The sequence below is a fragment of the Borostomias antarcticus genome (genome assembly GCF_949987555.1).
Source record: "Borostomias antarcticus genome assembly, chromosome: 10".
In the NCBI taxonomy this organism is placed as follows: domain Eukaryota; kingdom Metazoa; phylum Chordata; class Actinopteri; order Stomiiformes; family Stomiidae; genus Borostomias; species Borostomias antarcticus.
The window spans coordinates 24096013-24112499 of record NC_140243.1 but is presented as its reverse complement, the minus strand read 5'-3'; the positions used below and the strand labels follow the sequence as shown (position 1 = coordinate 24112499).

The 16487-nt window shown below is 43.0% G+C and overlaps 1 protein-coding gene across 1 annotated transcript; it reads left to right on the top strand.

Moving 5' to 3' along the window:
* Window positions 1-5095: 5095 nt before the first annotated feature.
* Window positions 5096-16282, top strand: LOC311314314 (CKLF-like MARVEL transmembrane domain-containing protein 8; the record flags this gene model as incomplete). The annotated part of the gene is made up of 4 exons (XM_084444653.1): window positions 5096-5233; window positions 15405-15578; window positions 15791-15910; window positions 16190-16282. 4 exons carry the CDS (start codon window positions 5096-5098, stop codon window positions 16280-16282), a joined length of 525 nt encoding a protein of 174 aa, XP_084300779.1.
* Window positions 16283-16487: the final 205 nt, after the last annotated feature.

The window sequence follows — 16487 nt, the reverse complement described above, 5'->3', positions numbered from 1 at the left end:
ACCTGCTATACCATATGCCATTTAGCCTCTTTCCTGTTTACAACCAGCAATGCTGCTTTACCACATCTGCTACATTGTTCATGTTCTTCTGTGTTTTAGTACTAAAGCCGTACACAAGGGCAGGAACAAAGTAAATCGGACCCGAACCAGCCGAACATATGGCAACATCAACGCTCTTCTCTGTTCTGTTGTGATTCTACTTTGCTGGGAAACGTACGACTGCCTCTGTTCAATAGAACCCAGGGTTCTGTTTTTAGAAGTGATGTCAGCGAGTTGGTGGTTGTGTCTGGGAGGGGTTGCGTTAGTGTGTGTGTGTGTGTGTGTGATTGTGAGGAGACATACTGGAAGACATTGAAGAGGCAGTGTTGTGATGTGTGCGTGTGTGCGTGCGTATGTGCGTGTGTGTGTGGGTGTGTGTGTGTCAGAGTTGGGATGGGGGAGCTGGTAATATATCTTTCCCACAGCAGGAAGCCGTGGTGGCCAATTACGTGGCAGCATCTGGACTGGCGAGTGAAGGAGGTGGAAGCTGGCGGCTTCGTCTGAGTGTGTGTGTGTGTTTGTGTGTATGTTTGTGTACTTGTGTGTGTGCACTGTATGTGTGTGAGGAGGGTGGAGAGTGGAGGCTGGCGGCGCTGTCGTGTGTGCGTGTGTATGTGTGTACAAGGGTGTGTGTGTGTGTGTGTGTGTGTGTGTATGAGAGAGGGGGAGGATGGTGGGGGCTTTGTACAGAGGCTGCTGGAGGGGGGGGGTTAAGGGACAGATATGCATACAGAATGCCCAGCGGGTTCTGGTTACTGAGAGCTGTGAGACGAGCGGCATTTTGTGCATTTGTGTGTGTGTGTGTGTGTGAGAGAGAGAGAGTGAACATGTGAGTGTGCCGCTATACACATTCATACACAGACACATAAAAATACCATGTGGACAGACAAATAGCTATAATGATTGGGTGCAGGGCGGGCATTGAGGGGCGTGGCTAACGCATCCCCGAATTATGACGTGCCTGGCGGAAACGGCACACCGGGAGCTAGAACTCGCAGCCTAATTCTTCCATAAGCCCAGAATCCGGAGGGGCCGTGAGGATCCGTGAACCCCTGGAGGAGCCGTGAACTTCCTTGCACACAAACGGTTTGTCACACAGTCGGTACACAGCTGGGCACCTTCAAATCCTGTTGTCCTTATTCAGCACTGGCCAGGAGTCAGGGGACACCGTACAGTGCTTCTCGCTGGTTAGAAAACACAATGCTGTTTCTTTGTGCACTCCTGCCCCCACACATGCACACACACACACACACACACACACACACACACACACACACACACACACACACACACATACACACAATCACACTCCCCCTGATAATTACCAGGAACCTGCTAGTCTGCCTGCGAGCTCTTCGTTGACTTGTTTACATTGGGGGTTGCCCTCATGCTGGGTGAGGGGCCAGAGCTGGTAAAGGTGGCATGTCTGCCCGCTAGCAAGCTAACAAAGCTAAGTGGGGTTATCACATCTGGTGCAAGGGGATATATATATTTATCTTATTTGTTTTTGCTGTAAATATGTTTTATCATGTGGACGGTCCACAGTATATAAGAACACACAAGTCCTCCAGAGGCATGCCTATTTTATTCACTTCGGTGACTTTAAACAAGTTTTTTTTAATGTCAAGGTATGTTTGTTGCCTCTCGCGATCTCCCTCTGCTCTATGTGTGTTGATTGAGAAGAAAGAATATGCATGTATCTGTTTAATCCAAGAGTGAGGGGATAGTCAGGTCCCAGAGTAGAGCTGAGCAGACAGCTTTAGTCCTATAGATACACAGCTAATTAGTCCCCTTGGTGTTGCTAGTGTTTCAGACCTTCATGGCCGCTGCTCAGGGCCTTGCTACTCATCTGCTTCAGACCGCACGGGCAACGTTACAGAGAGGAGGGAGGGAGGGAGGAGGGAAGGAAGTTACAGAGAGGAGGGAGGGAGGGAGGAGGGAAGGAAGTTACAGAGAGGAGGGAGGAGGGAAGGAAGTTACAGAGAGGAGGGAGGGAGGTAGGAGGGAAGGAAGTGGGAAAGGAATGGGAAAAATAATATCAGGTTTTTCAGAGATCAGACATGTTTAAGTAAACTTCTTCTTCTATCCTCCTCTCCTTCAGCTGCTCCTGAGACCACAGACCATCCTGTCTTGATTAAACAACATCCTTCTGCTGGTGGAATTCACCCCGGTCTGAGCTATGCTCTGAAGGCTGCTCTATTCTATGAGCACAGCGTCCATGGTAGAGAAATCTAGTACAGTACAGTATAGAATAGTATACCGTAGTTTAGTATAGCCTAGCGTAGCAACTGTAGTATAGTATAGTAGTAGACTATAGTACAGTACAGTAGTAGAGGCACATCTGTGATACCTCTGATTGCTTACACAATGCTGAGTATTGGCGTGCACAAAACAGGCAAATATGTCTACAATTCCTGTATGTGTACTTCTAAATTTATCATACGTATCTCCCATTATGTTTAGATTAACAATACCCTGAACATAATAAGAAAATATAATGTGTGTTATAAGCAAAGTATTGAATTACTTGAATAAAACATGTTTAATATTGATATTGTTTCAGTAAATGTACCGACACACTATTGAAATACTATCCTTTTACTTCGGCCTTTTAATTCAATCTAAAGGTCATAACACAGGTGTAGCATTTTATTTGATTGAGACATTTCCTGCTGACTTGAGCAGGAAATCCCTAGATTATGCCAAAGCTACACCTGCCAAAACATCCAACTGAAGAATGAATACTTGTTACAGAACATGTTAAACCTTTAAAACCTCTGAGGCTCTGGACAGGCTTCGTAGTGTTAACATTTGAATGAATCCATGGACTCATAATTGTTGCACCAAATCTAAGATGGATCCCAGGATTATGTATTGATTAATGCAAAGCCTTTTTCTGCAGGTAATTGTGATAACTAGCTGACACTGTCTGAAATCAGCATACATGTGCCTGTTATGTTCTCAGCATTAATCTCTATTCTATCAGATAATGCTTATCAGTCTGGACCTCTGGGGCTTCTCTTCACTCAAAATCTATAAATCATAATACTTTTAAAAGGTGCATTTATTGGGATATTATACTGCTAATTGTTCCGTTTGTCTGAAATAAATACACACCTGAATACTGTTTAAAAATACAAGAATATTTTCTCAACATCAAATGAAATGCAAAACTAGCAGGGCTTTATTAAATGGAGACTAATAGGAGCATGCAAGGTTATCTTATCTTAACCTTAAATCTGGATTCAAGGCTTGGAAACGAAATGCACAGAACAGATACAGTAAGTTGATCTATCAAAAGCACCTTGAGTCATTCTGCAAACGCAATATCTGCAAATGTTGCATTAACAGCTGGTTTTTGATTAAATGTAATTAAACTAAGCAGTTCATTCAAAACAATATTTGTTTTTTTATGGTTGATTATAAACTTTTGCACTAATTACATTAAGATTATGGTACATGCACATTTTAATTCAGTGTTTTCCACTGAATGAAATGAAAAAAATGAAATGAAATGATAATTCTAAATTCTGCTCTGTGTTTAGTTTCAGGGTGATATCAAGTTAGCTGGATTACTCACAGATAAATGATTTGTGATCCATCCATTATTTCATGTTTAGTGAGACTGCTGCACTTTAATGTTCTGTATCATCTAGAACCCTTCATTCTGGGGTTAGCATAAAGCTACTGCTCTGCTCTTAGGGTTGAGGGAGAGCACTCTAGCTGCTGGGAAGGCTTGCCAACTGCAAAATGCTTTGGTGGCACATTCACCTTTATTGAATCATAAATAAACAATGCACAGAACAAAGAGAAATCTCCCTTTGATGTTGGAGCACAGATCACTCTGGACACTTTCGGCTGGCCACTCAGAGGGAATTGAATTAGGACAAGGGTTATCCTAGAGAAGGCCTGGTAATGCAAGCTACAGGAAATGTACAAAATAACAGAGACAGATGGGGAGAGAGAGAGAAAGAGAGAGAGAGAGAGAGAGAGAGAGAGAGAGAGAGAGAGAGACGCATGATGTTGGTCTGTAGATTTGAATGATCTGATTAGAATTTGCACGTGAGCCGATTCCCTGTCATCACACAATGAACTTCCCTACGGTATCTAATATCTTTATATGTATAATACAATACAATATATTTGCTCAACCAAGTCCATTCTTCATATAATATCTTCATATAATATAATAGTGCACTCTCTTGCATACTCTCTTGGACCAGTGACCAAAATGCTTGTTAAATATTTTGCTTTGCTAAAGGACAGGCTGGTGACCATATTAAAGCACTTTGGAGAAACTATTTGAGAAGATGTTGTCATTCAAACTGAATCATTATTCCAAAATGATAGTAAATGATCTCATATAAACCATTGTTTCTCCCAATTTCTCGTGCAAATAGACTATTTCTAGATGATCCCTATGTGTGTCTATGCTGCCATCTCCTGGTATAAAAAAACACTAATCACGAGCATTGATTGACGTCACCCTGGTCCTGGAATGAATAGGCTACTGGATTACCAGGGCTATATAGTAGAAGAAAATGGTTTTCAAGGGATGCTCTGATACCCAGAATCCCCGTGAAGGAAACCACTTGGCCGGTGGCAGAGAGACAAAAGACCAGTGCTGGGCGTCTGAAGGTCGGTTTGGAGGAAATATTTCAACTTTTGCACCTCTGCAGTAGCCTACAAGTCGATTCTAATGGTGTCCTCAGAATGTAGCACCATATGCAAAGGCTTACCTGTTACATGACTGACTGACAATGTTTCATTGGCCTCAGCAACTACCAAGGGCATTTCCATATCATCCACTCCACTCCTGGTGAAACAAAAGTGACCTATTCCCACATAGCCTACTAGCTGTTGTAATTTGATTATTAGTCAAACTAGGCCTGTGCAGCTGCGACAGAAAATGACATGGGCATATTTTCTCTATTCGTTTTCTCTTTGGTTTTGGGTTGAACAACGTGGGATTAACCCTATATAATGAATCTCTCACCTTCTGTTCTTGTGTGGTGGGTCGGGATATCCTCGCGCTCAGCCCTCAGCTGACGTGAACATGGCGGGAGACGCGGCACGCGCGGTGATAATAACCTCCAGGAGCAGCAGTCCAGCAAGAGAAAACCTCTCCTCCACTCTAGCTTTCCACAGCCACTTCATTCGCACTACTTCAGGCCTTCTCGTTTCTGGTGAAATAGTAAGTCCAAGAAAAAATATTTTTGAGGATATTCTTTTTGAGCCAACAAATGCAGGAATTTATAAACAGATTTTAAATAGGCATACCATTTATAGTACTGTAGTATATTTTTATACTGTATTAAATCAATACATCTGTATTACTCTCATGTAGTAATCAATATTACTAAGAATAATGAATAAACTTCACTATAGGTAGAACTGTGTTAATATAACAGGATATTGACAACAGAGGCCCTGTCCTGAGTAAACATTCCTTTGTCCTCTGGGTCAAAAAAGATAACACCTCGTCTACGGTTGAAACGTGATCTAAGCAGGACAGGAAGAACCCAAGATTGCCCCCATGTCCGGAGGGGGGCAGAGCCCAGTGACCTGTTGACCAATTACAAGACTAGTTGACCAGATCTGTGTTAAATGTACATCCCTTGTATGCAAATTTGTTTGTCATGTGATACTTGGCCTGAAGCCAAGTATATAAACTCGCCACCTCGTAAAAGAACCTTAGTACTGCCGAAATTTTGACCTGTGTGGCGTGCTCAATAAATATTTGGTTTAACTGCATTTTGCTCCTGAAGTCCTTTCATATTTTTGCCCAAAAGTCAAGAAGAAAAGAAACCACATTTTGGCGATGGGGATTGGGATGGCGTCTTTAGCTACGGTTTGACAAGACCCTCGAAAGATAGCAAGATCAACTACCTCTTGTGTACCTACCGGCCAGAGGAGGACAAGAGAGAAAGAGACTGCGAGTCTTGATCGAGGTAACCCGTCTTGCAAATTATTTTATGCTTTCGCCATAAAGAACTTCCAATAAAGAAGGAGAATAGAGTAAAATTGTGTACGCATAGTTGCGCTGACTTGGTATGGGCGGGTCTTAAAAAGACGCATACGTTGGCGCAGAGTTCAGATAAGACTTGAGCTTATAGAGTGAAGTTCGATGTCTATAAGAAAGCCGGTTAAATTAAATGCATGAAGATTGCATATTTGTGTAAAAGTGAGGTACCCGTGTGTGAAGCAGGCTAAACCGGAGTCCTGCGTGTCTCGTTTTAAGTACGTTTAGCCGTCTGCTATTGTCCTGTCTTTCGTTTCTTGTAATTGTTGTCCATTGTATATTTGAGAATTGGTTTAATGTAGATACCATTTGTTGATATTCTTACTTTCAGAATCAATGTTGAGGGAAGGGAGGTCTTTTGTTCTCTCTTCCACGTGAGTGTGTGTACGGTATGTGTGTGTGTGTGCCTGCCTTCAGCAGCCTTTGATCTTTCGTGAGGAGACAGGGGCTGTGTCGGTGTGAAAGGAGAGAGTGAAAGGAGAGCGTGAGGAGAGCGTGTGGAGAGCGTGTGTTGCGGGTTTGTGCTTTGAGTAAAGTTGAGGTTGTGTGTTTGTTGGTTGGGTGTTTGAAAGTTGAGTTAATGTAAATAATATTTGTTGATATTTTCTGTTTAATTGTCTTTTGTGGGTGAGGTTGCTCCCCGTGCCCTGAGTTGTAAATTCCTAGCCCTCATAAAACAGCTGTGAAGAGGGGGGGTCAGTGAAACGCGTTCACTGGCCAGGGGGGTTGTGCTGTGGTTTGTACAGTGTGAAGTCACCCAATTGTGTCTGTCTCTCTATCTATCTGTCTCTCTCTCTTTCTTTCACATTTATTTCTCTCTCTTTCCTGTCTTTAGAAATTAGGGACATATAATTCATCCAGTGGGTCGTGCGGTGTATGGGACGACTGGATTAGGTTAAATATTAATTCATAAATGCATAAGTGGATGCTGAATCTGGGCCAGGTGGACACTGATCGAGACATCGGTTACTCAGCACTCAAACCCTAGCAGCAATCCACTAGTCAATTATAACTTTTATTAGTGAAACCTTTCTTCAATCTTCATAAATTGAGAATGGTGTAGCGTTAGCCATACTTTAGGGATATGAAGAAATCTTTCATCCTTCTCACCTCTGTTGTCCTATGCCTCCATCTAGTGGTCGTTTGATAGGTTGCAGTTCCCGCTGGTCTATTGTATTGGTTCAAGTGTATTAGGTGGTTTAATGCTGCCATCTTGTGGCCGTTGTTAGATATGACCGCTTTCTATGTTTGATTATTCGTGTGTTTTAGGAAAGTTTGATTTTTAGAATAATGGGTTGTGAATAGCAAATATATTTTTTAATTATCACTGCTTTGGGATTAATTGGTTTTTCCCCTTTGAGTAAATCTGTTTGCAGTTATATCCGGAAAGGTTTTTGTCCATACCAGTCACCAATCCCAGACCATCCATCCATCCATCCATCCATCACCTGCTTGAAAAGTAAGCCTGAATTGCTGATTAATGCTCATTAATTGAACTAGCCTGATCACCTGATTTAATTGTTTTGAGTGGTTGACCTGCATTTAAGGCTTGGTATTTTATGATAAGGTGATTGATTGGTTTGGTTACTTGATTTGATAATAAGGATAAATGGTTAGTTCATTAATTGATTAATTCTTGATAAATTATTTATAGTTATTCAACTTTTTATTATTATAAGTATCATATATATAATACTTCTACTTGATACTGGATATAAGTGGTTTTGAGGGTGTTTAATTGTTAAATGGATGTAGATGGTTTGGTGTTGAGCTTTGGTTCTTGAGTGATTGGTGGTCTGTTGGATATCTGGTTTAAAGGTGTCTTGGTTTTTGATAGAATAAACATCAGTTTAAGGGTTTGCTTTAGTAGAGCGATATAGACGTACATACATATATTACGCTTTGCATATTGTGTGTGTGTGGAGTGAAAGGACTGTGAGTGGACGGACAGTAGGACTCAACTTGCTGACAGGCAAAGTGGTGTGGACATTTCGATGTCTACGTCAAAATCTTTTTTGTTTTAATTCATTATTTTCTGGCATACAGCGGTTAACGAGGGGATTGTCCTCTGGTGCACAATACCCTAAGCTTGCGTCAAACCGGGCTTTGTGGTTTTTAATTTGTAAAAATTAAAAGTGCTTAAATGGGACCGATCGCTCCCTGTGCTGAAGACTAGGGTTGAGATTGAGCAGGATTATATCTGGATAGGAAGTTTAGGTAGAGCAAGAAGTGTCCTATGTCTGTGAGTGATTGAGTGTTCATTTCTTTATTAATTACATAATTGATAAAGCTTCATTTTATAGTGTTAGATTCTTAAGAGGCTTATAACAGTCTCAAGTCTTTATCGGTCTATCGATCTTCGTGGATTCCAACATGTCATCCGACATAGACGTTAATGTGCCCATGCTCACACCGGTGGAACAACTCAAACGCGATTATCCAATACTGAAGGGCATCGGTGATATATCTAAAAGCTGGGCACGGCGATGGTCGGATGTGCCACAGCCTTGGCCGTCTACAGGAAGCTTTGATGAAGGACTCATTCAAAACATGCGCGTTCTGGTTGAGGCATACAAGGCTCACCAGAAGACGGGAAGACAAGGTAAGGCTCGAAAAGAAAAAAGAGATACTGAACTCGCAGTCTTGACACTGTTCGGTAAAGCAGGGCGGAGACAGAAAGCAGCTGTGGAGGCAGCAGCTACCACAGCCCGAACTGTAATAGAGGAGGCCAATGACAAGACGGACATACTGCAGAGTGAAATTGATGCGCCGTTCTCCCATACGGCCCCAGTCTTGACCCCGCCTCCTTATGAAGCTCAGAAGGAAGCTACTAAGGCTTATCCACAGCTACCCGTGCTAAATACTGAGGGAAGATATGTAATCAGAGATGATAATAATGACATTATGCAGAAGGGAAATGCCAGGACGACCGTTGTAACTCATCTTGATGTGAAGCGCAAAACCAAGAAATTAGATAAGCATCCGACACCAGCTGAAAAGAAGAAGAAGAAGAAAAGCAAAAAGGGCAGACATGAAAGTGACAGTGGCTCTTCTGAAGAGGACGGAGCAGATAGGGGAGGATATAGTGAGCGCATTAGACAGATTATGGCACGTGCTGAGAGGAGAGGGAGAAAGGACCTAGAAACAGAAACTAGTAGCAGTAGTGAAGAAGAGAGCGAGGAGTCTGACTCGGATGATGGTGCGAAGGCCAAGGAACAGGTGAATAAGGAGCTGAGAGATATGGAAAAGGAGTTGGATTCCATTAATGCATCAAAGACTGAACTTGAATCTGAACTGTATGCAGCTAAAAAGGGTGATGATGTGACTCACTTGGAGGATGCATTGAAGGATCTTACTGTAGTTCAGTCAGAGACAGGGCTGGACTGGGACAAAAAATCGGCCCTGGCATTTTTGGCCCAGACCGGCCCACCACAATCGGCCGGACCCAGGGCTGGACTGGGTGAATATTTCCTACCGGGAAATGTAGCCCCAGTCAGGCCACTAGCCGAGCCGACGCGGTGAGATGGAACACCTTCAGTTTCGTTTTGTTGACGGGGGGGGGGGGGGGGGGGGGGGGGGGTGCTGCGCGATTTGTTGACGGGGGGGGGTGCTGCTGCGCGATTTTTTGACGGGGGGGGGTGCTGCTGCGCGATTTGTTGACGGGGGGGGATGCTGCTGCGCGATTTATTGACGGGGGGGGGGGGGGGGGGGGGGGGGTGCTGCTGCGCGATTTGTTGACGGGGGGACAGGCCAGCTGGCTCTCTAACGGCCCACGCAAATGACACCTGAAACTAACAGAGGGAGGGGTGGGGCCTACATATGATTGGGCCAGCCCAGTGTCAGTATAGAAAATGGACCAATGGGCCGCTGTCCCTGCTCTATGGGCCGTTCGTTAGCTCTTTTTTTTTTTAGATCGGCCCACAAGTAGGTCCGGCCCACCGGTACGCCACATGGCCAGTCCGGCCCTGGTCAGAGATGCAGACACAAACACGTCAGATGCAAAAGGAGTTGGAAAAGTATGATCTTCGTCCAAGACCCAGTAAACCTGAGGAGAAAAGTGAATCGGAAGGCACACGTAAATCAAGAAAGAAGAAAAAAGAGAAGAATAAAGGTGACGGGAAGATGTTTCCAGTGGTGGTTAGTGGTGCTCATATGAACTACAAGCCCTGGCAGGCTAGTGACATGTCTGCAATCTTGGATAAACTGCCGATTCTCCAAGATGGCGCTCATCCCTGGACGACGAAGATTGATTAGCTATCACAAGGCATCTCACTCGCCATGGGTGACATTAAGAGGATCTTGTCATCAGTACTAGGAGTACCGCCAATGGAAGAAATTCTGGAAAAGGCTGGAATAGGAAGATGTGCTCATACAGCGATTTATGATGCTGGACTTTTCGCTGCCAATAGAGGGCGTTTGTGGAGAACCCTGAAGGAGATGTACCCTACCAATGTACACCCAGACTATATCATTTTCGACGCCTTAGGTGACACAGAGAATCCCAGAGCATATGTGGCACGAGTTTACCAACAGTGGAGAGACCTCATGGGAAACGATCCTGAGGAGCACAAGTTGGAACGCGCTATGCTGCGACTGAAGCTCCAAGAAGGCCTGCCTCAGTCCGTGAGGAGTAAATTGGGGGAAGTGGTTGGTCTTGGGTCTATGGTAAAGAACATCTACATTGATCATATTGCTCATCTAGTGGAGCATTACAGGAAGAAGGAACGGACCCTGAAGGAACAAGATGCTGAGCTGAAGAGGGAACTCACTCAAAGTCAGTTATTGGATGGATAATGGAGGAGATAAAAGTTGTTTTGCAGAACAATAACAACAACAACAACCAATGATGTAATCTTCACTCCCGTTCCCTGTTTTCCAACAGCCTCAGACAGGGGGAGATTATTAATTCTGAAGAATTCAAAAAAAAAAAAAAAAAGGGGGGGGGTGAAGAGGAACTTGAACATGTCATTGGATAGATGTCATCAGCGATTTACAATACAACAAGTATTTCTTACGTTTTTAGAATCAATTTTTTTGAAGAATGATAGCGGTGATAACCTACGTTGTCACCTTTGAGCCTGAGTTCATTATTAAAGTTGAAGTGATGAGGAATATTTTTATTACATCTTTGACATTTTGGAGAAACACTTGTCTCCAGAAGATTATTATAGAAGCAAACTAGTTGGATATGGACTCCAGAGTATGAACCATCTTTTTGTTCAGAAAAACAAAAACAAAAAGTCATGTGTGTTGAATGGTTATTGATGATTTGATGCTAAGTTCAGTTTATTACAGGAATTTTATGATAGTAGGAGTATTCAGTTATGGTTTCATATAACATCAGTTTAGATAATTGGTTTACAAGGTTGTTTAGTCAATTCAAATGGATTATGTTTCTCACTTTGATTTAGGAGTTTATGTTTCAATAGTCAATGAATGGACATAAGCTGTTCGTTTATGCATTCTACTGTATGAATTTCATTCACATAATGATGATGTGTTTGTGAGGAGTTGGCTTTAGGCCTTCTCCTCTGCTATTGACCCCAGTCTGTGTTGAGTGTTATCTTTCAGGTGCTATGGACCCTGGGCGGCAGGTCTTTGAGGAGCCTGGATCGTGCCTTCCTGGGGACTGCCTGAAACCTGTTGTTTGTCTGTTGACTATTGTTTGTCTTGTCTATCTCTTTCTGATATGTGTTGGAACATGAGGTTACTTAATGTTTAGCATTATATGTCATTTCTGTTTAGGGTTTCTGTTCAATCAAGCTTGAGGATGTCGCCTACATTTCACCTGTGTTTTTGATTCAGGTGTGTGTACACGTCTCCTTGGTTAGGTTGTTCTGTTTTGTAGTAATTTAGGTTTAGTCTATGTCTATAGGATGTTCTGTGTTTTGTGTGGTTTTGTGTTGATGTTTTCAGACTATCCTGGAGTGCATTGTGTGGGCGGCCAAGGAGTTGTTGCCCCTCACCAGCATGAAGCTATGAACTGTGTGGAGTCACGAATGACTTGAGGGTCATTCTTGGACATTCCTGGAGTGTTCTCCCTGTTTCGGACGGGGTGAGCTTACCATCTTGCTACGGACATTGTTCTCTGGGTGTCAGAGAGGATTGCGACACCTGGGGGTTTGATGTCTGAAGATTGCTCCAGCATGAGAAGAGAATATGAGACAGCGCAGAGGGCTGTTCTCTTTCGATGGGGCTATGTGCTAGTAACCTCTGGCCCCCGATTTGCTTTGCTGCTGTGTGATGATTTGGTTATTTGTATGTGTTTTGGGGATTGTTTGTTGCGTTTAATGTTGTTTTGTGTCGAGGCGTTATGACGCCTCGAAGGGGGGATATGTAGTATATTTTTATACTGTATTAAATCAATACATCTGTATTACTCTCATGTAGTAATCAATATTACTAAGAATAATGAATAAACTTCACTATAGGTAGAACTGTGTTAATATAACAGGATATTGACAACAGAGGCCCTGTCCTGAGTAAACATTCCTTTGTCCTCTGGGTCAATAAAGATAACACCTCGTCTACGGTTGAAACGTGATCTAAGCAGGACAGGAAGAACCCAAGATTGCCCCCATGTCCGGAGGGGGGCAGAGCCCAGTGACCTGTTGACCAATTACAAGACTAGTTGACCAGATCTGTGTTAAATGTACATCCCTTGTATGCAAATTTGTTTGTCATGTGATACTTGGCCTGAAGCCAAGTATATAAACTCGCCACCTCGTAAAAGAACCTTAGTACTGCCGAAATTTTGACCTGTGTGGCGTGCTCAATAAATATTTGGTTTAACTGCATTTTGCTCCTGAAGTCCTTTCATATTTTTGCCCAAAAGTCAAGAAGAAAAGAAACCACAGTACAATAGGTTAGTCTTGTTTTGTTCCAGCTGGAATATTTGTATTCCAGACGCACTTAAGTCTATAAAATAGGCCCTAACATCTAGACAGTACTATTCTTGCCGCGTCCGGAAGTACCAATTTCAAGCAAAATAATAGGCTATGAAAGCCTAAAGATGGAAGCAGCACTCACGTCTCTTTTAAAGTTAAAAAAGCCTTTATTTGGGCATGGTGGCTTTGCTCAGCCCTGCGCGGTCGGCTTTTGGCCTTCTCAGCGGTATCAGATACCCCTGAGAAGGTCAAAAGCCGACCGCGCAGGGCTGAGCAAAGCCACCATGCCCAAATAAAGGCTTTTTTAACTTTAAAAGAGACGTGAGTGCTGCTTCCATCTTTAGGCTTTCATAGCCTATTATTTTTCATGAATATGGACCCCTGGGACTGAGCACCTCTCTTTTTTAACTCTTTAAACCACAGCCTAAGAAGCGTTCTTTTTCCTCTCTCAAAACCGCCTATACCAATTTCAAGCATTTTATCCATAAATACTTTGTATTTGGATTAGGGTTAGGGTTGGTTGGTTAGGGTTCGGATTAGGGTGCTGTAAGAAGAGCGGGGGCGTGCCACTCATCCAAACAACTTCACACTCAACACAGCACTTCCTTGGGTCCTGACTGAGAACACCAATTATTGGGTCCAATAATTTACACCTGGCAAATTATTTCATAACGCGCCTGGTTCTCAAGAAAATCGAAATACAGACACACTCAGACAAACAGAGACGTCTTCCTGTATAGCTAGATGGGTACCACCTTACATTAGGCCTACAGCTCGGTAATAACAGGGCAATACCACGGTTATACCAGGGTAATGCCATGACAATTACATTAGTTACTTGTAGTAGTTACCTGTGAGTTACCAGGGTAATACCATGTAAATATCGACATTTTTACCAGCAAATACTAGTACTGTAGTTACCTGTGTAGTTACCCCCAAATCCCCATGATTGATTAGCCTACATGGAAACAGAGACAGTAGTTTCTATGTAATAATGTGGAATCAAAGCTGGAAAATGCAACATTGTCAGTTTCTATTTAATTAGATATGTTATATCCTTCCTAAAATATCAACTTAGCTCATGGTTTGCTACCTGGAAACAGATGGCAGTTTCTATGTAGGCTAATAACATGGAATCAGAGCTGGAAAATGCATTACCTGTTCCTATTTAATTATATGGTTATATCCTTCCTATTCTGAGTACCCAGAAGCTCTTGCTTAGTCAAGAACTTCTGGGTATTTAAATCATGTCACAGCACAATGCCTGAGTATGCGTTCACATTTTTATTCTGCATCACCCTGGACTTTTGTTGAACTATCTGCCAACTAAGAAGCCATAGATGGTTTCACAATAACTTCAGCAATCACCAGGGCTGCATATACAGTAAATGTCACCCAATCACAGGCTTGTGAAAGGTTCAGCAGATTCCACAAAATGTTTATAAAAATAAAGGCACCATGAGGGGCGAAAAACAAAACCAAAGACTAAATAATAAAACCAAGGTAGATACTCAACAAGTGGAGAACAAAAGACAAAGCTGGGAAGACAAAATTACAAGATGGCACAGGAAACACCAGGGATAACGCACGGTGACAGCTAATACTCAACAAAAAAGGACTGGCAACATGTGGGCTATATGCACAGACTAAGAAGACACAGGTGGAAACCAATCAAATAATCAGTGGCACAGGTCTCCTCTGAATCAGAGTAAATTTAGCCAGTTGTGGTCCTAGGGTTGGCCATTTAGGTGGGGTTGCCAACAGTGGTGTCTCTGATTGGTGGCTGTTGCACTATAGAATTGTGGATAGTTATTTTTTCCCCATTCGACAGTTTGAGGGGACAGAATTCAAAATACTATAAAAAATGCAGTTTTTGAGATAGAATTCTCAAAAAAAACATTGGAGATTTATTTAATGAGAATTTGCAGTAGCTGCATACAGTGCTGTTTACAGTAAAACATTTTGATGAGCTGTGGGTTCAATCTTTTATATTTCAGAAATATGTGTAGATCGTGGAGGACAGTCTGAAAATGCAGTATAGCAATAAAAATTGTGGAGGGAGATAGAGATAGGTTTAATAAGTTTTACAGTTTTTAAGGGAAACGGAGTGATGAGAGACTTCTGACAGTTGCTGTAGCGCCACCATCAGGACTATAAGACCCTCAATGTCAGTTGAGGACTTCTGGCGTAGCACGGGACGCAAATGTTGGTGCTTTTTCATGCAGAGGAAGTCAGACTTCCTAGGAAGAAGATTCAAATTCAGAAATAAGTAAGGCTGAGTTTACCTGATTTGACTATAGCTGTGAACAATGTGAATAAAAGTAATAAAACTATATAGCATGTGGTTGAAATTTGAGCCTAACTGTATATGCGCCCAGTCAGGCTTGGTTCATTTTGGGCTGTGTAGCCTATAGGAAATAACCTGGACTCCTCCTCCTCTCCCCTCCTCCCCTTAGGTCTTTGGCTTGTTGGTGTGGGTTCTGGTGGGGGGAACAGAGTATTTCCGGGTGTCGGCCTACGGCTGGGTGATGATAGTGGCGGTGCTGTACTGGGTCCTCACTGTCATCATCCTCATCCTCCACCTGACCAAGGCCTACAACAGGATCTCTCACATCCCATGGACCACACTGGTAATGCCACATTACACACACAAGCACACACACATGCACGCCCGAATGCAGGCATGCATGCATGTGTACACCCCCCCCCTCCCACACACACAGTCACGTACACACACACGCAGACATGTACACACACGCACGTACGCGTACACACATATACAGTACACACACACACAATGCACAACAATCATAGCTAACTCCATTACTCGCGTCCTCCACAGAGCCTGGGTTTCAACGGCAGTGCCACGGTGATGTACCTGGTGTCGGCTGCAGTGGACGCTGCCTCGGTCAGTCGGGCTGTTAGGGGGCGCAACAACTACAACTGCTGGGCAGCCTCTTCGGTAAACTCTGAGACTGGGCTCCATAAGGATATCACATCATAAAGATAGCTATATCTGTGTATCTCTATGTATAATGTAACTATATGTTCTATTCAATCCCTACTGTATGCTGTGCCCCTACCCTCCGGTCACACAAGTTATCACCGGAATCTTGTTTAATAGTAATATGAAACCATATATCTATTGAGGCATTGTGTGCCTTTTCACTATCTCACCCATTTCCTTATTGAATTTGAATTTGTTTTGTTTATGTTCCTCTTTCTCCTCCTTCCTCCATAGTTCTTTGCCTTTCTGGTCACCCTGTGCTACGCAGGAAGCACCTATTTCAGCTTGAAAGCCTGGAGATCAAGACAAGAGGAGCAGCAGAACTGACTACTGTATCTATGGACTTCTGCACTAGAGGAGCTTCTGCAAAACACTTGCAGCATCTGGACAGAACCAGTCCGTTAACTATCCCTCTAAGCTCTGGGATATAGAGACTGGTGAACATTCCAAATGAATATTAGCTTTGCTTGACCAAAGTAAGAAATGTAAAAGGTTGCAGTGCTGCCCTCTCCTGGTAACTGAGTGCTCTTGT